The sequence below is a fragment of the Amaranthus tricolor genome, chromosome 9, assembly GCF_026212465.1.
Source record: "Amaranthus tricolor cultivar Red isolate AtriRed21 chromosome 9, ASM2621246v1, whole genome shotgun sequence".
Taxonomy (NCBI): domain Eukaryota; kingdom Viridiplantae; phylum Streptophyta; class Magnoliopsida; order Caryophyllales; family Amaranthaceae; genus Amaranthus; species Amaranthus tricolor.
Window position 1 is genome coordinate 461,664 of NC_080055.1, and position 23,493 is coordinate 485,156.

At 31.5% G+C, this 23,493-nt stretch overlaps 3 protein-coding genes across 3 annotated transcripts; 1 reads left to right on the forward strand and 2 right to left on the reverse strand.

Annotated features, from left to right (window-relative positions):
* The first annotated feature begins 245 nt into the window (after positions 1 to 245).
* Positions 246 to 2,016, forward strand: LOC130823813 (protein MKS1). The gene has a single exon (XM_057688600.1). It carries the CDS (start codon positions 884 to 886, stop codon positions 1,595 to 1,597), a length of 714 nt encoding a protein of 237 aa, XP_057544583.1. The 5' UTR covers positions 246 to 883; the 3' UTR covers positions 1,598 to 2,016.
* A 5,430-nt stretch (positions 2,017 to 7,446) lies between these two features.
* LOC130824129 (uncharacterized) lies at positions 7,447 to 8,001 on the reverse strand. The gene has a single exon (XM_057689017.1). The coding sequence runs from the start codon at positions 7,999 to 8,001 to the stop codon at positions 7,447 to 7,449; it is 555 nt and encodes a 184-aa protein (XP_057545000.1).
* Positions 8,002 to 16,470: 8,469 nt separating this feature from the next.
* Positions 16,471 to 21,001, reverse strand: LOC130823814 (uncharacterized WD repeat-containing protein C3H5.08c-like). Its single transcript, XM_057688601.1, has 8 exons — positions 20,926 to 21,001; positions 19,541 to 20,437; positions 19,357 to 19,447; positions 18,942 to 19,099; positions 18,497 to 18,548; positions 18,299 to 18,378; positions 18,113 to 18,206; positions 16,471 to 17,419 (listed from the first exon to the last, which is right to left on the reverse strand). The coding sequence occupies exons 2-8, from the start codon at positions 20,432 to 20,434 to the stop codon at positions 16,956 to 16,958; spliced, it is 1,833 nt and encodes a 610-aa protein (XP_057544584.1). The 5' UTR covers positions 20,435 to 20,437; positions 20,926 to 21,001; the 3' UTR covers positions 16,471 to 16,955.
* Positions 21,002 to 23,493: the final 2,492 nt, after the last annotated feature.

The window sequence follows — 23,493 nt, forward strand, 5'->3', positions numbered from 1 at the left end:
AAAAATAATAATATCAAAATAAAAAAACTGAAAAAAATAAATTAAAATAATAAAACTCTCATCCTATCAAATCCTACTATATAAGAGTAATTTGTTAACTGTCATTTACTCTCAACTTATTCCACTCTTTTTGGCCAACACTCTAATACTCTGAATGAGCAAGTATCTTTGTTGTGTTGACTTTTCCAGAGTTTGACTTCTTCTCTTTCTTTGGTCTTTCTTATAAAACCAAGTTGCATTACTAAACAACAAATACTTGCAGGAAAGGATAGAGAGGCTTAGATTGAGAAAGAATTGAAAGAGTAAAATAAATAACTTTCAACTCATACTAAGCTCAATAACAATGGCCATCAGTAACTCCATGGCTTAACTTTTTCCTCAAAGAAAACCCTGTTTTCCCCTTTTTCTTCAATACTACCCATTTGGCCATTTCTAACTTCACTAACAAATTTCAACTCATTAACTCAAAAACAATGACAATCCAAAAACCTACAAAATAAACCTTATTCTCAATTGAAATCTCATATATATCACCTCATATTCTCCAAATATATCAATTTTTTTGATTAAAATCCCCTGTTTTTGATTACTACCCATTTCTTGATTCACTTACAAATTTCAACTCATTAGCTCAAAAACAATGACCATTCAAAAACCCACAAATTAAACCTTATATATCACCTCATATTTTCCAAAAAAAAAAAAAATCAATTTTTTTAATTAAAATTCCCTGTTTTTGAATTCTACCCATTTCTAGCTTCACTTACAAATTTCAATTCATTAGCTAAAATACAATGAGAATCCAAAAACCCACAAATTAAATCCAAAAAAATCAAATCTTTTTGTCTAAAACCCTCTATTTTTTCCATTTTCGCCGGCAAAAATGTACCCACCACCGGAAAACCTACCACCATTATCAAAAAAGCCAAGGAAGGAAATTCAGATTCAAGGTCAAAGGCCAAGCCCAATTAAAATGAACATAGATTCACACAAAATCAAAAAACCCCCAACTGCACCAAAAAACCCTAATCAACCTCAATTTCAACCAACAAATAATCAACCCATCATAATCTACTCAGTTTCCCCCAAACCCATCATCGTAGATGCATCAAATTTCCGTTCAATTGTTCAACACCTCACTGGAAGAGATTCAACAGCATCGGAATCAAGTTTTGCCAGCGAAGTTCCTGTATCTCCTGCCGCAATATTTGCGTCAATTGAAAGAACAAGTCCAGGAGCTAGAGAAAGAAGAGAGAAAGGATTAAATCCTGATGATATTCTTGATATGATGAAGATCAGAGCGGAAGAAGCAGAAAACAAAATTGAAGAAATTGATGGGTTTTTTGATTTGGGTCAAATTCCAGGAATTTTGTCACCAGCACCAGCAAATTTGCCGATGATTTCTTCCACAATGTTTTCACCAGCAAATGAAAATCAATTAGGGTTTGGATTTGAGGGAGGAATGAATGATTTGAATCCATTTTTGAGTAATACAAGCTTTTTGCCAAGTCCTTCGGCTTTGTTTTTAAATGCTCCTCTTGTTTCTCCTTCACCTTCTTCTCCATTTGGTGATCTTTTCAACATATTTGACTTTTGATTTTTTTTTTTTGGGGGGGGGGGGGGGGGGTGGGGGGGGGGCGGGGTGGGGGTGGAGGTTGGGTGAGTTTGTAATTTTGGCTTTTTTGGGGGGTAATTTTGGCTTTTTTGGGTTATTGGTTTATAAGTTTTTTTGGTGGGAGGTTGAAATTTGTATGTGGGTGGGTTGGGTGGTAGTGTAAATTAGTGGTACATGAGAAATTGAGTAGGGTAAAACAATGGCCCACAAATTTATTTAAGAAATTTATTTCACTTTTTGGAGTTAGATTAGTATTACTATTTATTTTCGAAATTTCTGTTGATAGTGATATTTTTTTTATAGCTTATTTAATAAAAAAAAAGTATAGTTTACAAAAATTTGTATATTTATGTGTAATTTGTACTCTTAATATATAGAAAGGTCATTCAAAATTTTTAAAATGCAAGATTTGTTGTATAAGCGTAACTAATTTGAATAAGACGATCATGATTCATGCCTAAGAGTATATGAAGATCGCTCATTTTCTTGAATACAATATTAGGAGTTATTTAGTGGAGTAATACAACAAACTAAAGCTATCATCAAATCTAAGTGAGTATGTGTATTGAGATACATGAACAAGTTTATTGACGGTATAATGCTTGAATCATTGAAGTAAACATCAAAGTTCCTTTGTTGATTATTCTCATTTATACCCTTAAAGGTAGTTGGGAAGTTGAAATTAGAAGAAACAAATGAAGTACTTTCTTTTTTTAGTTACACCCATATTGATTTCAGCATTTATATACAACTATTACCAAAATAAAACACTGATGACATCATCACTTTTTAAAATTGCTTATGTGTCACAACTCACAACCTCAACAAAAGTTTTCTCTCCAAAATTCAATGATAATATCATTGTTATTATGACTAATAATTATATCTTTGACTTTACTACTTTGTGCTTATGACTATAATATTATTCATGTTGATTGATTTTTTACTTTTTAAGTTATATACTTATATTATTTAATGTATTAGAAAACCATGTATTTTATTTATTGTTTTCAATTATTTATAAATCTTTTCAATTTTATTTATTAAATGATTATAAAATCTTAGTTTATACAATTACGTCAGAAATTTTAATAAAATCGTGCATCGCACGGGCACTATCTAGTTATTTACAAACCAAATAGACTTATTTATTGTCGTTAATCTATAAATTAAAGGAAAATTACTTACCAGAATCTAATCTTTTCACAATTTTCCTATAATAATCCTTACTTTTGATTAATCATGAATAATCTCATTTTGAGGGAATTTACATAGAACATCACTACCAAGTTATATGACCTACAAATTAGGTAATTGACTTCAAAAATTTTTTAAAATTATAAAAGAAAATAGAAATTCTATGCTTGGCCAAATTGGCTAGTAAGTTAATTAATTATTTTTGTATATTTATTAAGATCAGTTACAAGAAGTGCTAGAATTGAATATATATGAAGCACATACATATTCACTGGCCTCATTTGAATTACTGCATTATGTAACTCAACAACAACATTTTCCCCATCTATCTTCCTGAAGCCATCCTTTAAAGTATAACCTAAAAGCAAGTAAAAAAACCCTGTATCCCTCTATCTCCATTGCATTTATTAGCTAAACTTATCAAGTAATTCATGGACAAATCATTTGGATCTACCTCCATTATTCTACCAAAACCTCCAACATAACTAATACAACTTTTGGCTTCCTTGAACTTACCCCTATACCAAATTCTAATAGACACATTTTCATTCATTGTTCACAATTACAAACAAATTCTAATTTTTAATGTGTTTAACCAAATTCCACCATAAAGAGTAAAACCTAATTTCTAAGCAAATTCGAACAATTATCAATAATGAGACATCAATTGCAAAAATTTAGCGTTAAAAACTTACTTTTGTTGTGATGTTTTATTGGAAATCAAATTTTCCCTAAAATTCTTGTTGATCCGCCATTAAAGAATGTGGAAGGTCAGAAAAATTTGGGTTAAAGAAGGTACTTCATGTGTCGTTTTTGCAAGAATGGAGTTGAAGAAGATTGTGAATTTTGAAATAAAGTAATGACAAACATAGCTATGGAAGGGTTGGTATATGAAATAAATACTAAATCGGTTACCAGTAAAATACCTCTCTATTTACAAAATTAAACAGTTTATAAAATACCTCTCTATTGACCCTTTATTTGCAGATGACCAAAAGGTTGGCTTTTTAGAAATAATTTTTCGTTTTTCTTATTCTTTCTAGATTTTTTTTCTATTATAAGTATTTATTTAAATTTTTCTTTATTTTATAATTTTAAAACATTTTATAAAATTTTTAAAAGGTAAGGAGACCTAGTTTATAGGTTACTGGTTATGTGGTGCATTCAAGGTTAATATACCTTAAAAGTGAGTTTATTTATGGTTAATCAAAAGTATAGATCATTGTAGAAAAATCGTGAAAAAGGTTGATTATTCTGAGCAATTTCTCCTAAATTAAAACATGATAAGCATTTAAATAGTATAATAATGTTTAGAACACATGAGAAGCTCTAAAAAGCTTAGGCTTTTTTAATAATATATTATTGTATCATATTTTTTATTAAGGTTACAAGCAATATATATAACATACTAAGAATAATAAGGGAAACATAAATCCCTCTCACTATGGCTAGAATAATGCTATAATATAACAAAATATTGACCAAATGGTATCTAATTTGCTCAATGTTTCTTCAGAGGCTTTAGATCTAACTACTTTTGAGAGGATATCAACAAGATAATTCTTTAATATCACGAACACAAGATTAATGATCATATCCTCAAGTTTTTCTTTTTAGAAGTGTCGGTCAACTTCTATATGCTTTGTGAAGTCGCTCATGTTAAACAAGCTTCTATGAAATCTTAATAGAACCTTTGTTATCACGGTATAGGTCACATACCTTGTCTTGTGGAAAACCAAGTTCATTTATTAACTTTCTAATCCACATAATTTTTTTTATTTCATAAGCAATTCTTATGAACTTTTCCTCACACTTGATAGCATAATTATATTTTATCTCTTACTTCTCTATGTAACAAATTTTTCACTTACCAATGTAAAGTACCTAGATGTGGAATTTATGTCATCTCGATCTCCTGCCCAATCTGCTTCCATGTAAGTCCTTTCAAGTATTTAAGGATTCTGATATAAGAAATGTAGATATATGTTTCTACCATTTTCAAGTATAGCCTTTTGTTAGCTAATTCTCCATTTTCAAGAATCCATGGTTGACTAACATAGGTGTCGCAACACACTTACAGTCAAGCATACATGTATATGCTAGAAGAACAAGAATATATTTCCTCTGATTGATGAAGATTCCTTTTTTTGACCTAAGAACTTCCATACCAAAAAAGTACTTAGGGGGCGTTTGGTTCGCACAAGGGAATCGGAATGGAATGAGGAAAGGGAATGAAGGAGAAAGGAATGGATTCCCCTAATTTAGCCTAGTCGTTTGGTTGTGTTCAGGAAACGGAATGAACTGCTGAATGATTCCCTTTGTGACTGTTTGGTTCAAGTTAAGGAATCAAAATTTGAGTTTTTAAATTCTTTTATATTTTCTCCAAAAATAAGTAGTTGTTATATGATAAACTTGAAAAACCTTATTTTTTGAAAAAACATAACTCTAAATAATAACAACGTAGCTCGATTAATTACATATAATCACTTGTTTGTAGATCAAAATACATACGAAAAGTGTTCTAGTCCTTTCAAAATCATTCATGGAACCACAACATTAGATCTAAGCATTACTATTTCCTCCAAGAAGACTCTTAACATAAACACTTTTCAAAGCGTCGGGACACTTTGAAAATATGAGGAGCTTGTTTGGTTGTGAGGTTAGAATGTTAGCAACTTCAAAAACTTGGTTAGGAGTTACACCTTCTAAATTAAAAGAGAGTAGTTCCTCTAACACTTTCTCAGTCTGTTCAACTATTTTTTGCTCACGATCATCAGTGCGGGCCATCACATTTGCCATAGTTGAAAGATGAACATTCATGTCTTTCATGAATGCTTGTAAGCTAGCCAACTCATTAGAACTACCTTCACCAGCATTTCCTCTCTTACTTCTTTTAGAAGTTTTTTCAGTCTTCATCTTTTTGGCAGGAGGAGAAGTAACAGTTTGAGTGGCATTACCACTAGCATTAATTCCCTCATCATCACTTGAATCAAGTGTAACTTGTGGAGGGGCAACATTTTGCAAATTCTTGATTGCTTCAACATAATCTTCAGCTGGTTTTCCGGTAGCATAATCCTTGCCGTAAACATTCATGAGTTCATGAAAGTGCGGAAATGAAACTCCAAACAGGTTTTTGCAATTCGGATGATTCTGAACCAAACATTCAAATGTACAACATCATCAAACAATCTCAAACATAATTGAACCATACTGTTCATAGTAAACAATCTCAAATGTACAAAGATTGGCATACCTTGCAAAACTCGTCATAAACAGCCCGATCTACAGAAATCATTTTTTTTCATCATCCTAGACGAATCCACTTGTATTTAACATTTGAGAAATAGCCCTAAACTTGGCTACAAGTGTCTTAAGTCGAGAATCAATGTGTGGCAGAGCCTTCAAACCACAACCAGGAAGAGCCTTGCCTATGAGCTCCTCTAAGTGAACCATGTAGCCGCTTCTAAATCCATTTTCACACCTCCAGTGAGGATCAACAGCTAACTCTGACAATGCTTCCATAAGAGCCTTATCTTCTTGGGCAGTCCAAAATCGTTTGTTTTTTCCCCTTCCACCTCCACTAGCACTACTTTCATCCATCCTCTATAACATTCAATACAAATAAACAAAATTGAACCATACTGATCATAGTAAACAAAATTGCATGTATATAAAAATGGAATGAACCAACAAATATTCAATACAAGAAATATTCAAGCATGAAATAAACATACAAATCTGAAGTTCAAATACAAGAAATGGAGGTTTTAAATAAAAAGGAATAACATCACAAAGTAAGTCTGCGTTGTCTAGCCCTCCAATCATTGAACATATATTGGGCCATTGTATTTCGAAAATTCGTCCATGGATCGGTTACAGCAATGGAGGTTATGTACTCCACATCATCTTCCTCATTATCATCACCATCATTATCATCACCATCATTATCATCACTATCATTTTCCTCAAACAAGTCTTCATCATCAAATTCTGCAAGCATGTATCTCTTTACCAAATTATGTAATAAAGCACAAGCAAGTACAATTCGACCATGTGTTTGTAAACTAAACCAAGAAGGACTTCTAAGAATCCCCCATCTTCCCTTGAGTAATCCAAAGCATCTCTCAATCACATTTCTAGCTTTTGCATGCCTTAAGTTGAAATATTCTTTGGGGTTGTCGGGGGCCATTATTCCATTCTCTAAGATGATAAAGATGCCCTCTATAGGGTGTAAGGAATCCTTCTCCATTAGTGTATCCTCCATCACATAGATAATAACAACCTTGACAAATTAAAAAAAAAAATATTACTCTCTTACTAAGTAAATCTCAAATAAAATCTAGTACGTCAATCAAATTACCTTTTGGAACTTTCAACCCATTAGGCCTAGAAATAGCATCTCGAAGAATCCGACCATCGTGTGCCGACCCCTCCCAACCAGGTAAGACATATATAAATTCCATCTCGGGTGAACATACTCCTAATACATTCATAGCAAGGGTACCTTTTCTAGTCCGATATTTGAATCGATCATCACAAGGAACATTCACTAGAATCATTGTAACATCAAGGGCACCTAATGAGCTCTACAAAACAAAGAATATCACTTTAAATTATGTAATAGTCTCTCTATTTTATCTCAAATTAAATTGTTGGTTTTCATTTACCTTGAAATATTTCCATCTTTCATCGTTGCAATCCTCTTGTATTGGTGTTGGTTTCTTAAGAAGAATAGCATGTAACTTTAAGATTGCTAACAAACAAGCATGAAATTGTCTACTAATAGTTTCACCACTTCTATAAAAATGTGCACCCATCATTCTATTTTTCTTATGGTGAGCTAATGTGTATAAGAAACCCGCAACCATCTCTTCTAAACATGTGTTTCTTGTTTCATTTAATCCACCAATATCTCTAACCATCTCTAAAAGTACACCACATGTGTATCGATTTATACGAAGATAGTTCCTACACAAAGTGTCACTTTCTCTAATCATTCTATTCAAGTTGTGCAATCTCATTTTTCTCCTAGTGTTTTTATCAAGCTTAAGATAATGGGAATCGTATATAGTTTTTCTCATCGAGTACAACATCAAATGTAGCAACACAACACAATTAATCATAGTAATTATGAATCGAGTACACTCCCAATTTCTCTTCCTTTTCAAAGAAGTACCAATGCTAGCCATTTTCTGTAGAAATGAACATCAATAAGAACATCAAACAAGTACTAAGTAGCTTGTTTCCATGTATTCTTCAAAACCAAACAAACAGCATACAAAAAAACCCAAATCCAAAAACAAACAGCATAGATTTTCATAAACAAACAGCCTCTTAATCAGGATTATGTGAACTAATCATCATTATTAGAATTTTCCTCAGCATACATTATCAAAAACAAACAGCCTCTAAATTCAATTACAACCCAGCAAAATCAGTGGCATTAACACGCCAACAACCCAGCAAAATCAAGCAATTAAATCAACCATAATCACCATACATTAGACAACCCAGCAAGTAATAATCAACAACCCAACATTAAATCCAAAGAACACGAATCTGATTCTACAGAGAATCAACTAGATTGAACAGCAATTGAATAGAGATTGAATGAAACGAGAGTGAAGGAAATCAGAGATTGAACAGCAGCAAGTAATAGCAGCAGTGAAGGAAACGAGAGTGAGAAATCAGCAACTAACTTACATTTGACAATGGCGAGAGCAAAATCAAGAGTGAGAATAAAGGCGCAGCAGCAGGAGGAAGGACGCGCGAGGAAGAGATGAGAGCTTGAGGAAGATGAACGAGGTGCGACGAATGGAAGGAGATGCCAACAATTTTGGTGAGGAAGGAGGCGCGAGGAAGGAGAAAAATGGCAGGGAAGCTGTAGGGTTTGGAGAGGAGAGGTTGCTGAATGAGGGAAGGAATGGAATGGCAAAGTGAAGGGGGAGGTGGGGAATGAGGTTTACCTTATTTGGGTAAACCTAAAACTGAAATGGGGGAAAGGAAATCATTAAAAATGGAAACCAAACAACATCAAAGGGAATGGGGTATTTCCATTCCCTTTCCCTTTCCTTAAGACCCCCAACCAAACGCCCCCAACTGAAATGAGGTTTAAGATCCTTCGTTTCAAATTCTAAAAGCAAATTTTTTTTCGTTCCTATTTCTTACTCATAATTTTTTAGTTATGATCATATCATCTATATAAATTATCAAACAAGTGATCAATGTTTTCCTTCTTTTCAGAAACAAAGCGTGATCTGAGTTACCTGATACCCAAATTCTTCATTACCAATTTAAAACATTCAAACCAAGCTCTCGGATATTGTTTCAGGTTGTATAAAGCTTTTTTCATCTGGTGTCCTTCACCTTCTACAAAATCTTGAGTGAATATTGGAGGAGCCTCTATATACACTTCTTCTTTGATTTGTCCATGGAGAAAAGCATGTTTTTACATCGAACTGATCAAGGTCCCATTAATCTTTCATGGAAAAGCTTTCCACTTTGCATTACGCACAACTTCCTTTAGTGTTTTAGGAAACACTAATGTGTATAGAGTTGTATTGAAACTCATAGAGTATGAAACAATTTTTCCTCATTCGACCAATTCTTAGGATACCTTGAACATTGGGCTTTGAATTTTGGATCATGCCTTTTGGGCGATGTTTCTCTAGTACTCCTTGATGGTAATTGATAACTTGCACATAAGCTGTGATAAGTTGTACTAATGCTTCAGATGTAATTTCAATAGTATTTCCTACTTATTTGGTTGGATCTTGATCCAACACTTATAGATTTGTCAAAACTTTAGAACATAACAATAGTTTTCCCTTAAGATTGAAGGTGTTTGTAATAGTTGGTTGATTCAAAGAAATTATAATTATTCATCGTGAGATACATGAAGTTACAGATAGGAACCTAAAGACAATATCCTTTTTTATTAAATACGAATCTAAGAAAACGCAATTGACAGTTCGAGGTTCAAGTTTGTTTCGTTCCTTTTTGGAAAGATGGACATACACAGTACATCCAAATACTTAGGAGAAGAGAATGAAATGATGGAACAAGTATAATAGTGTCAAGAGAATCCAGGAGAGTTTTTTGTTTGAGTTTTTTAATGGAAAGGTGATTTGTGAGGTAAGTAGTAGTAGTGACAATTATCTCTGGCCACAAGTTGGCTGGTTTATTGGCCTAAAACATAAGAGCCCTAGTGAACTCAAGAAGGATTTTGTGTTTTCTTTTGGCTACCCCACATCTTTAAGGTGTGTCACGACAAGTAATTTGGTGAATAAGGTCTTGGTCTTTTATGAATTTTTTCATGTTAAGTTTCTCTACTCTCCCTAATTATTTGATATAAGAATTTGGATTTATGTTTAGAATTGAGTAGTCAACACATCAGTAACATTAGTTGGACTAGAAAAGTACGAATGTTTATGGCTTTTTGCAAGGACACGTGATTGGGCAAAGTTGAGGTGGTATCTCAATAGTCCCGCTCCATCTACTTCTACACATTCAATATTTTATGTTTGAATATAAGTTATCCTTGCAATTGTTTCATTTTTAAGGTCTCTTGGGTCAAAGGTCATATAGTTAAATTAATAGCTCCACAATCAAAGATCGTTCATTTTCTTGTTTTGCTAAATAATATCGTTCCCTTTTTTGTTTTTATTTTCTTATTATATCAAAAAAAGACTCCTATTTTTGCAATGGGGTTCGAAGCACATAGCCAAGGTTCCTAAATATTTATATTAAATTTTAAAAGGAAGAAATTGGGTTAAGGTTATAAAATATTTTGCCCTTTCTCCTTCACTCTAATTCTTCTCTCTCCTACTCTCCATTAATGAAAAATTTGGTTCCTTGAAGTTGGGTTTTTTTCTCTAAAAAAACCCATATTTTAGTCCCAAAAACAAATAAATTAATTGGTAGATGATGATTGTCAAGATATCTAATTTTTTCAATCACCAAAAAGTTATTGTTGCATCTAATACTATGATAAGTTGTAAATAAGCTTTTAATTAGGGTATTAAATACTATATTGTATTATATTTCTTATTAAGGTCAACCAAAAATATATAATAATAATAATAATAATAATAATAATAATAATAATAATAATAAAGCAAATATTACTCCTAATAGGCTATTTTACCTACGAAGCATTCATCTAACTTAATTCCATAATCTTATTTATGTTGATCGTAATGTTGGAAACTTTTTAGAAACACAATAATAACGTCCACATACATTTGTATTGAGATTACTAATTGTTCATGTCAAGAACTGGATATAATTAATTAGTGAGCTAATATTGGATTAACTTTTAGGGCCCGTTTGGTTGATGGTAATGAAGTAATGAAAATGAAATGTTGTAATGGCAATAATATTGAAGGAATGGATATGAGAATTGGTAATGGAGATTCTTTTGTTTGGTGTGCATGACTAAAGAATAGTAATGGAAGATAATATTCCATTGATTGCATTTGGTTGTTAGTAATAAAAAATGGTAATGACTCTTAGTTTCATTATTGTACATTTGTATCTAAAAACATTATTGTATCTAATGATTCTTTTTAATAATAATATTTTTTTGGATAATTACATACATTACCTTTTTTTCTTCATTATTTTTTTTCTTCAGCTCGAAACAACATTACCTTATTTTATTACCACAGTAATACTTCATTACCATTACAGTCTAATACCAGGTTGTTTAATGGTAATAAAAATGGCCGTTTTTGGTAATTTTATTACCTTATTTTATTACCATCCATTACCATTGAAGGCATCCAAACAACCAAATTTTTTATTACTTAATATTATTACCATTACCGCCCTCTAATACCATGTACCAAACGGGCCGTTAGGGTTTTGTCTTAAGGAAGATTAGAACTAGATGTTCAAAGGTTTGTTTATGCTACCAAGCCAGTCTTGCAATAAAATCACCTTGAATGCCCATGTATCCTGCACATGTAACACAGGTTAGAAGAGTCCGAAATGATTTTTTGGAGACCTTCTCCAATGTTGAAGTCAATACGTATCCCAAATAGTCGCCTGATAAATCCTTACCCAAGTACATAGTGGCTCTTAGCTTGAAGAATTAATATCAGGACTTGTTTGTGGCGTCAGGTGAAACAGTTATAAAAACGTCTTTATTAAAAATTACTACTTTAATAAGTAAAATGAGTTTGTCATTTTAAAAGTAAAATTTTACTACGAATTTTAGATATCAGTTTTATTATTTTTGAGGACAAAATAAATTATACGACGAAAAATATGGGTATATTATCCACCTCATACTTTGATGAGTGTGAGTATGAAGTTGAGTCACCCGTAATTTTGTCACCTAACTTATGATTCATCAAAGCTAACTCCTTCTTATTTATAAACCTGTACAAACCTATAAACTCCATTCACCTTTCTTTTTCATTATCAACTTAGAGTAAAATTTCTGAAAAATCTCATCCTCTTCCAAAGCATAAAATCAATCTGAAAAATTTTAGTTTACTTTTCCATCCTAAGTTCATAAACCCCCATGATTTAGGTAGTATGTGTTTATATTAGAAACCCCCAATTTCAATTTAGGGTTCTTAAAAATTCAATTGAGATCTCTACAAAATTTGTATGAAGTATGGGAGCTAATTGAAGTGTTTTGATGGTTGTAGCTATTGTAGAAGAAGGATAACACATCTAGTACGATCACCATCTCCATCTCTTTTGGGTTAGAAGTAAGATTTCTTTATGTGTTCTTTATTTCATACTTGTATATTAATTTCATGGCTAATAGGGCCTTAAATTTATATTTGATTGTTTTATGTTAGGCTTTTTATGGTTAATTATAGTAGCATCAAGAGGAGACTAGTTTGAAGTTCATCAAACCATTGAAGAATTTACTAGCTAAAGTGGATCTTGGTTTTGATTTTCTGAAATTTTGTGTGGAATTAATCTTGCTCAAAGGTAACTCACAAACTAATCTATTTAAGTATAAATTGGATGTTTTAAAGTAGTTTTAAGTTTTAAAATAGTTGTTGATTCATGTTCAAAGTTGAGAGTAAGTTCAGTTTATTTGAGCAAGTTCTATCCGAATTTGTTTGGTTGTTTTTGAGATATTTAGAGTTGTTTCTGAGTTCTGATTCCTTCATGAGATTTGTAGAGCTTTAAGTTACGGTCGCGTGGGCAATTTAGTCGCTCCAAAATGAGTTTGTATGAGAGAGTTATGTCCAAAATACTAACAGGCTGTCATGAAAATCGAGAATAAGTTTTCTGTTTTACCATTTTCGAGGAAGTTATGATTGTTTCTGGGTTTTGGTGTCTGCATAGGAATTGTAGATCTCTGAGTCATGGTCGCGTAGCCACTTGAATCGTCTCTATACAAGTTCTTATGAGAAAGTTATGACCAAAATACTAGCAGATTTCCTGATATGGTACTGATACGGAATTCTTAAACTGAAATTAGATGCTATGAAACAAATTGAGTATTCTTTCGATTAAATGTTTAAGGTTATTATTGGGTATTTGAGACAATTTAGGGTTATTATTCTTTCTTTATTGATTGGTATTGTTGAGTTATGGTTCTTATTTGATTAATATGGGTGTTTGGTTCAAGTATCGAATTTGGGAACATAAGTATTAATTGGGTATTTGATTAGTTGATATTATTTGGATAGGATATAAGTTGGATATTGGGATTTAAGATTAGTGTAAAATTAGTTTAACTCTATTGATAGTAACTCAAGTTCTTACATGTTGATGGTTGATGATGAATTGATTTGTATTTTAAGTAATGATTGTTGATTTCAAAGAAAATCAAGTGAATTATTATTGTGAAATGGATATTTATATTCGGATTACTGTGAAATCATATAGCTTGATAATAGGTAATGGTTATTCGGATCGGTCTCGAGCCCCCGATCCCGTTTTGTTCTTGCAAGAACTGTATTTTTGGTGATGACGATCAACCGTGTTCTCAGGATTTAGATCAAGCCTACTTCCTGACAGTCCATATATTCCCACATTTTTAAGTGTTATCATATTATTGATTTAATATGCGTTTTAATTAAATACGTGTGGTATATAAAGTTTTGTTTGTTTTGCAATGAAATCATATGTTTCATTTGTCGTATTGTTTGCTGTTGACTTATAAAGTAATAGTTGTATTTTGATTTTTGCTATCAACTTGCAATGTTATAGCCGTGTTTTGATTCACTATGAATTAAAGGTACTTAGTCGTATTTATAACGATACCAAACGGTCTTTTAAAAGAGTTCGAATTTGGATAAAATAATGTTTGTAAGTACTTACCAATTGAGCAAGAAATTTAATTGAAGATGTCTGTTAATGACTTATATATAAATGTAATAGTTTATCGGATCACTCAACAGTTTAATTGTTGATAGTCTTTGATGGGGCCTATCCCTTATGGGGGATAGATCCATTTTCAAGTTAGCTCTGCGGTGGAGAGGATGCCTACATGTATTATGTGTTAGGGGCGAGGCAAGGACTTCTTTTGAAATACATTTTGTAAATTAGTTATTCATAAATTAAATTGTAATAATGTCATAATATTTTATAAATAGTATTTACTTATTTATGTAAAAAGTTTCAAATTACTCTGATATTAGTTGCTGTGATCATCGAATTACAAATCAGATTCAGTCCAGACCACTATAAGTCTTCCGCTGTATTGTGGACAGTATTACTATACTGTTTACGTTGGTTTGGTTTGTTTCATCAGGCCTAAATAACCAAAGTAATTCTTTGTCTTACATATTAAATGCAAATAATTAAAGGAATGTATGTAGCTCAATCACTTAGTTTTCAATAAATATTGTTTGAAGTTTAAAAAGTATTTGAGAGTAAATGCTTGCACAATTGGAAGTTTTGATTAGAGGTGTTCATTCGGGTGATTGGGTCTGTTTCGGACGGGTGTCATTCGATTCGGTTGTATTTCGGATTGGTTATATTTCGGATGCGTGTTGCGACGAATCATACTCAAGTCGGGTCGGTTAGTCACGGTTCGGTTGAAGATCGGTTATTCGAACTATCGGATTAGTATCAGGTCGGTGTCGGTTAAAGTTCGTGTCGAGTTTCAATCGGTCTCGAGTTGTCATCGATTAATTATTGGTTTAGTTTTACCTGGTACAGATCGGGTTCGAGTATTTTTCAAGTAGAATTCGGCTACGAATTGCGAATTACTAATTACTATTGTTCGAATCAGTATCAGATTAAGTTCTTAGTTATTTTTTAATTGATGATAAGGTTCCTTTAGTTAAAGCAAAATAGTGAAAATGCAAATCAATTAGTGATTATTATTACATTGTTACTTTTACTTGTTTGACCGAAAATTAAAATTATAAAATTTTATCAATTTTCATCTAATTCAATTAAAAGTAGTTAAATGAACATTGACCATTGATTAACTCTAAGTATATGAAACCATTATTTATAAAATTTATTTTATTAAAATATTTATGACTTTATTAGAATAACTAATAGATGATTGAATATGAGTCAATCATACTTCTATGTAAAAAATTGGTTCAGGTTTACAGCAGTTCGATCTAAACTTCGTTCGGGATAAGTCGGTTTTAGCCGGATCGAGTTCGGTTTTGAGAATGATTCGGGTCGGATATGACTCAGGTCGGTCATTATTAGGTTCAGGTAATCTCAGTTAACGGTTATGTGTCGGTTAGAAAAATCGATTACAGCTCGGGTTCAGTTTTCCATTTTCGGTTGTCAACCGGTTCGTATATAGCTTCGAGTCGGGTAATGTCGGTTCGATAAACCTAAAAAAGGAACACATTTTTGGGTCGGTTTACTTTCGATTTCGGATCAAATTTTCGGGTCAGGTCACTTTTGAACACACTTTTGAAGTTTTCTTAATACTTAGAAGATCCACTAAATTTCTTTGTATACCCTTACAGCTGTGTAACGGCCAACTACGACCTTTAAATATGCGCGCTTTAAACGGTCTGAGTCTTAAACGAACCCTTTACATAAAGGAAACGGGCTAAAACAGTTATAAACCTTCATTCTTAATTTTTTTTGTTTAATTATGATAAATTACTTTGATTTGATTATAATTTACAAAAAAATATATAATATAAAAACCATTTTACTCAATAGGACATACTTATCTAAATGAAGATTTAAAAAAATATTATAAACAAGTCGAGCTAGATTGGAGCAGGTTGAGACGTCATGACCCATTTGAGCCCAACCAAATCCGATTTATTTTTATTTGTGCCCAACCCTTATCCAGCCATTGCATACCTATATATGCCATTCAACAATATCCATTACATCATGGATATGAAGTTTGGGCCTAAAGTTTATGTTCGTCAATTAACAAGGGCAACGTGGGCTATCGCGTAAGGCCTAAATATTTTTAGGGTCTAAAAACATAAGTTTCATGGGTAAAGTTAATATTACTTTGAATTAAATTTAGATATAATCTATATTTTTTGCAAAGTAATATGAATTATTAGTATTTTTTTTATAAAGTAGCTTAAATATCAATAATTAAACAAAAGGAGTATTATATTATTTATTACGCCTTAAATTTTTAGGGACCTTTTTATTTTTCGATTTAAATCCCAAAAATGAATAAAACGGCCCTGCTAAAGCTCATCATGGGCCGAGCAATGATCAATACAATACCGTGTTGTCCAACGGATGTGGGCTGTTTTGGCTCTGCTTTAGGACTTTCAGGGGCTTATCAGGTGTATTTTTCTTACAACGTTACATGTTTTATAGGCGTAAGTATAGCATTCAAATCAATTGCATGTCGAATTAGATCATCAACACTCAAATACTTCAAATAAGACACTTGAATGTTTACTTTAGACCAAAATTTACAGAGCTACAAGACTGTACTACTCATAAATACACAGCTAAATCGGAGAGAAACACACCGCCAATCCACAAATGTACCCTCCGATAAACTTCACTATACCATATTTGCAAACGATAACTAACACGCTACAAAAGAATATATATATATATATATGAACTACAACTTTTTTTACTTTGTTTGCTATCAAAAATAAATCGGAAAGAACCTTTTTATATTGAAGGATAAATTGTGTGCATTTGTCCTTCCAAACATCGTCCAAATATGAGCCATTGATTGAGCCATCTAAAGGTATTTCTATACTCTAATAGGAAAACCATAATTGTGATAGGTTCTGATCTTCCCATCGAAACTAGCGGTGACCATAACTAGTCCCCATGTCGAACAATGAGCAACATTGGTGCGCCCTTGGCACTGATCATCCGGTGTAGTGAACATCGGAAGTGTGTCCTCAGGCCATGTCGCAGTTCTCTTAGACGAGAACATCTTACTAAGAGACTGTTTCGTAGTGTCCTGAGCTATGCAGGCAGATTCAAGCTCGTTATTTGATGCTGTTTCAGAATCACACCAAGGCAATGCAACAGACACACCTTCACAGTAAAAATGTTCGCAAGAACGATTGGAACTCGTTTGTCTTGAAGATGGCTCAATCGGGTTTTCATGATTCCATATATATATGCGTGAATCTTGTCCGATTGATACTATATGTCTTCCATTTGATGTAAATGAAGCTGACATTTGACAACCTGACTTGGAAAGACCTAATATGGAAAGAAAAAAAAGAACAAGATTAAAACATTGTAATCAAGACTAGAAACAAAAGTTTATGTTTAGATAGCTGTGCTGAGTCTACGACCAGTCGATCACTATGCTAACCTATCTTATCTTCCTTACATGATTTAACTATTTATCAACTAAGGGTTAATCAGACACAACTATTTACACGATCACTATTATCGGGTCGGGCTATTAACGGGCTTTGACTTAAAGGGGCAAGCAGGCCCGGGCCGGATAATTATAATAATTTGTTACGAAAAAATTTACCACTTTTTTTTATATATTTTATGTGATATTATTATTATTTTGTATATATATATATATATATATATATATATATATATATATATATATATATATATATATATATATATATATATATATATATATATATATATATATATATGTATATATATATATAGGTTGGTTGACCAAACGGGCCATAAAGTAGAATTAAAAAACTATAATATGAACTTTTAAAAAGGGGTCAAAGTGGATTGGGTTTAAACGGGTCTTTGACCGCCTTAATCCGTTTAAATTTGACATGATCCGACTTGACCCGGCCCGTTAACACCTCTATACGTATATCCAATTTATAAATCCTTCGTATCTGCAAAAGACTTGTTAACAGAAAGTTTTAATACCCTATTCATACCGAACAGAATTTAGATTTCTACCTCGGAATTTATGGACAACTTCCATCTTGTCAATAATACGAAGTTTCGAATCTTCTGACATGACGATTACTTTCGAAGAGTCCTCTGGGGTAAACTGCAAGCAGAAATACAGCAAATTTGCTTAGAACAATGTAAACAAAAGCTAGTCCTTTTCAAGGGAAAAGAGTAACAATTCCAGGGTCCTACCTGTATTCCTGTAATTCTATTTGTAGATGAAGTTTTTCTGCTTCGAAATCGAATACAGGCATTGAGTTCAAATAATTTTCCTACAACATCAAAAAACAGAATCTTAGATAATGCACATTTAACATAAATTTAGAAAAAGCAAAAGTTTTTAGGCTATGACAGCAACTTAAACCAAATATAAGTTAAGGGAATATGTACCTTTTGTCTCATAAAAAAGGCAGTTTCCATTCAATGATCCCACAACAAATGCCTACATACACAAAGGATAAGATCATTTGATGAAGAATATAAGAATGGGAATATAGAAATTTCAGCAATTGTTATATCTGATGAATTTGTCGAAATGGGATAAACTATTAAGTTCGCTTGTGGGAGCAATCAATTAGGTTGGGAACACCATTCTTTTTGGACCCACTATTGTTAATTTTTATTAAGTTTAGGCTGGACTTATTGTCAATGGTAGCATATTAACAAGGAAACACGAGGTGCACGCTTTTTATAAGCCAAGGAGAAATATACCATCCCAAAACCATATGGCAATGCGAAGAAGGGTTCCATTAACTTATAAAGTGTTCACACCCTCTTAATTTGTCGATGTAGGATAAACCATCCCATAAATATGTAGAAACAACTTAGTACTTACTTGTCCATCAGGTTGGTAGCATGCAGCAGTGACAGCTTCTTTGACATCAAACCAGTCGATAACTCGATGATTCGACAAGCCCCAAATACGAACTTTCCCATCGATTGAGCCACTGATAAAGTAGCGATCATCTTCGGGATTGAATTGCACACATGTCACTAATACAAAATCAGAACATGAGCTTCAGAAACATTGTCATACTATATGTTCAATCCAACACTATAACTTCCTCTTAGGCGAGGCTTAAGAGTCGAATCTATAAATTTACTTTCGATTAACCCTATTTGCAAACATGATTCACAACTTCATATAAATAAGCGGAGACAATCTGATCAATTGTTTTACTATAAAGTCTATCATACATTGAATCAAAGAATTATAAATCTTTAGTAATCGATATGCATTAAGTTCTTACCATAATCAGTATGTTGGAAAGTAGTGACAGATTCATTTGATCCCATTTTCCACAATCTAACAGTTTTATCCATTGATGAAGACAAAAGAAACTGAAACACAAACAAACACAAGATAAGTAAAAGAAAAAAGAAATGCCCATCAACAAATCATGAAATCTAGAAACACAATTTACCAAAACTTACATTGGATTTGGACCAAGCTATGTCTAAGACATCTGCTGAATGACCATGAAATTCATGTACCGGAAATCCCTCAATTCTGAACAGTTTGTCAGGAATAAAAATGGGTACTTTGTTGTCTTGATCCATTCTAGAACTGGCTGTTGATTCTTCTAGAAACTTCTGTAAGGATGAATCTATAGACTTAACATGCCAAACTCTAACAACACCATCTTCACCACCAGTAGCAAGATACTTTCCATCTGGACTGAATTTCATAGTCCAAATGATGCCTTTATGAGCTTGAATTTCTTGTATTTCAAATAATGCACTTAATTCCTTAAACTTCTTTTTATTTACATGAGTCTTGATTTTACTCATCTCAAATTTTTTGGTGTTTTTTTGCTTGTATTTATACTTCTTCAACATCATTTCCTTCCACCATTGCCTAATTTTCTTGTTTATGGATTTATTACTATTAGAGGTTGATGGTTCATCATCATCATAAAACCCCATATTTTGTCTTACATGATGATGATTATCATGGAAATTAACATCCCCATTGTATTCCCTTCCATAAAACACCATTGTTTCCTCTTGACTATCAGTGGAAGATGAAGAAAATGAACTCCAAACATTGTGACTTCTTTCTACCATCTTTTCCAACCCATCATCATGATGAACATCACCATAAACATCATGATGATCATCATCATCATGGTCATTTGACTCAAATGATGAACAAGAATCAATAAAACCCATTTCATGTAAGAAAACATGGCGCCTTTCCTTAATACTTTTAGGTTCATTCCTCCAAAAATCATACCCTAAAACCCCGTTAACAGAAAAATCATGTTCATTTGATATATTATCCAAGGATTCAAAGAACACATCTTCTGTCTCAACACACTTCACCATATCCTGCATTGATATTATTCAAATTTAAAACATTAAAAATCCAATCTTTTTTAATCCCCTTTTGTCTATTTATGTCTTACAAACTATTTATACATAAAAATTACAACCCACTTAAAAAATCCAAGCAAATCCCAATTTTTAAGCCCTAATATCCAACTAAAATCAAGCATAAAACAGTATGACTCCCCACAGTTTTATAAATTCAGAGTGGTATATTTGTATAGAGCAAGGTTTAGAAACCAATTAACAACAAAAAAGACAAGCTTTTATCTATGGTCAGATCCCAATGAAGCAAAACCCAATATCAAACAAACATGATTTAGAAGTAAGAACACTAAAATCAACATAAAAAATGTGGTGAATTTTGTCTAGGAATTGATGAATGTTATTCAAAAGCACCGACTTTCCTATGATTGAGGTAATGTGCTGATAATACAAGAGTCAAATTGCAAAAAAAAAAAAAAAAATTTAGTAAAATAAAGAGAACCCACAAAAATGCTTGAAAGTTCTATGCATTGAGCCACTAATAGTAGAAATGAGTTGAAGATTAGAAGGAGAAAATGGCGGAGGAAGGAAAGGGTGAGCAACTAATGATGGAATAAGGGGAAGTATATTTATAATTTATTTGTACAACTAAGTATAAACTTTTTGAATTTAAAATACTCTCAACTTCAACCTACCAAATTTAATTTGTTTGTACTTCCTCTCTTGTGAAATATTTGCTATATTTTGATTATGGATTGGACATTATTTATTGTTCAAATTTATTTTATATATTGCAATTAATGGATAAGTAAAAAATATAGTCAAGTGAGATTTTGTTTCAATTATCTAATCGCATACTTTCATAATATTAATTTTTTTTATAATATTTAAATATGTATAATTCAACATATAAATGAATAAAATAATACATTAGACTGCGTAAAAAGTCAAATGTAGCAAGTATAATGGAACGAACGAAATATATGGTAACTAATTTTGTTTTTTGATATGTGAGTAGTTTTTTGGGTTTTTTTGGTTGATTTTTTGGTTTTGTAATTTTTTAGTTATTAAATAATAAAAAATATGTGGTAAATAATTCTTTGGTTTTTTGACATCCTTTATCTCTAATAGAAACAAGTGACAGCTAACAATTAATTTTTTTGCCAAACATCTTAATAAATAAATATAATTGATTTATACAACTAAGTTCTTGTTTAGTTAAATTGATTCTCTGATTAAATTGGTTTTTATTGATTCAAAATGATTTCTATTGCTTAATATTGATTTTTACTAATTCTAAGTGTTGTTACACATTTAACTGATTTATATAACTAAGGTCTTGTTTAATTAAATTGATTACCGATTAAATTGATTTTTATCGATACAAAATAATTTCTACTGCTTAACATTGATATTTACTATTTGTAACTATTGTTACGCATTTAAATGATGGGAAATTCCACATGGTAACATTTAATTTTCATGAAACGTCTGTGGTAGCACTTTTGTAAGATTTTTCCACATGGTACCATTCAGTTTATGCACTATTTAACTACCGTAGCATTTTCTGTTAAATTCTTATTAATTTCCGTTTAATTCATCATTTTGTAAGATTTTACTTCATGGTAGCATCTAATTTTTACTCTCAAATGTTTAATTTACCATTTTAACGTTTAATTCACCGATTAATTTATCAACGCCCTTAAATGTTGTAACAATTACGTAGATATGTCCAAGTGTTTGGAATGTACCATTTGATGAAATGCACCTTTTGAGTTTATAAAATGCGCCTTTTGAATTATTTATTAGTGTTTGTAATGCACCTTTTGAATAAATTAAACATTTGAGAGCAAAAATTAAATTTTACCATGTAGAAAAATCTTACAAATGATGAATTAAACATAAATTAACAAGAATTTTTAATAAAAAATAATACGTCAGTTAGATGAAGAATAAAGTTGATAGGGCTCAATGGCGAGAAACGAAGCAAGAAAAATAATGGTAGTGGTGGTGGCGACAACACAGTGGCTATGGTGATAGTTACGGCGGCGACATGCGAAATAAATGTGAAATTGGTATTTGAAGGAAATAATTTTCAGTCTTTCACTCGTGGATACAAGTAAGTGATTGAATATTTTTTAATTGCCAATTACCATAGACTCTATTTGTTTTATTTTTTGTATTAAATTATTATTTTTTCTTTTATTCTGATTGTGTTTTTTTTTTTCCTATCTGATGCTTTGATTACTTTTCATTTGGCATTTGATGTCTTTTTTCGCTTTTATTATTACTCAAAATTATAGTTATCTTGTTATTTGTTTATTGGTTTGATTGTCGTATCTACTTATTTTAGTATAAATATTAGTATTCGTAAATGTTTAATGTTTTTAGTTATATATCATAAAATTTAATCTATGTTAATTTTAAAATATTTGGCGAAATTTCTCTATTTTTCAAAATAACTAAAAAATAAATAAATTTATAAAATTATTTGCTCCAACCCAGTCGAAGAGAACATGGTGAGTAACAGTAAGCTCAAGATCACGCAATTAAATGTTGGTAAGAAAACATTCGAATTGTACAAATACTACAAACCCAATTCTTGTACTTTTACTTCTCGATAGCCAATATTTACAATTATTTTATTTAGTTAAATTCAAAAAACAAAAAAGAAAAAAACTTTTCCCGTATTCTTATACTCTGACAAAATGGCCTTTTTAATTTACTTTTAAATATTTCTGACAAAAATTAATGATTGAAATAATGGTTCCACCGACTGAAAAGGAATAACAAAGAAGTAACAATTTTTGTTGGTTTATGAACTACAATATTTCCCAACGTTTTCCGATGTTATTTCTATTTAAAATATTTTATTTTGGAAAAAGAAATTTAATTAAGATTTTTAAAATATATATAGATAATAAAATACATCCATGTGAGATTTTGTTAGATTTATCTTAAATTATATTTTCTTATTATATATTTTTTATAATTTTTTATTAAGACTCATAGAAAGAACATTAGAAAACGGAGATAGTACTATACCAAAATAACAAGCATGCCAGCCTCTAGGA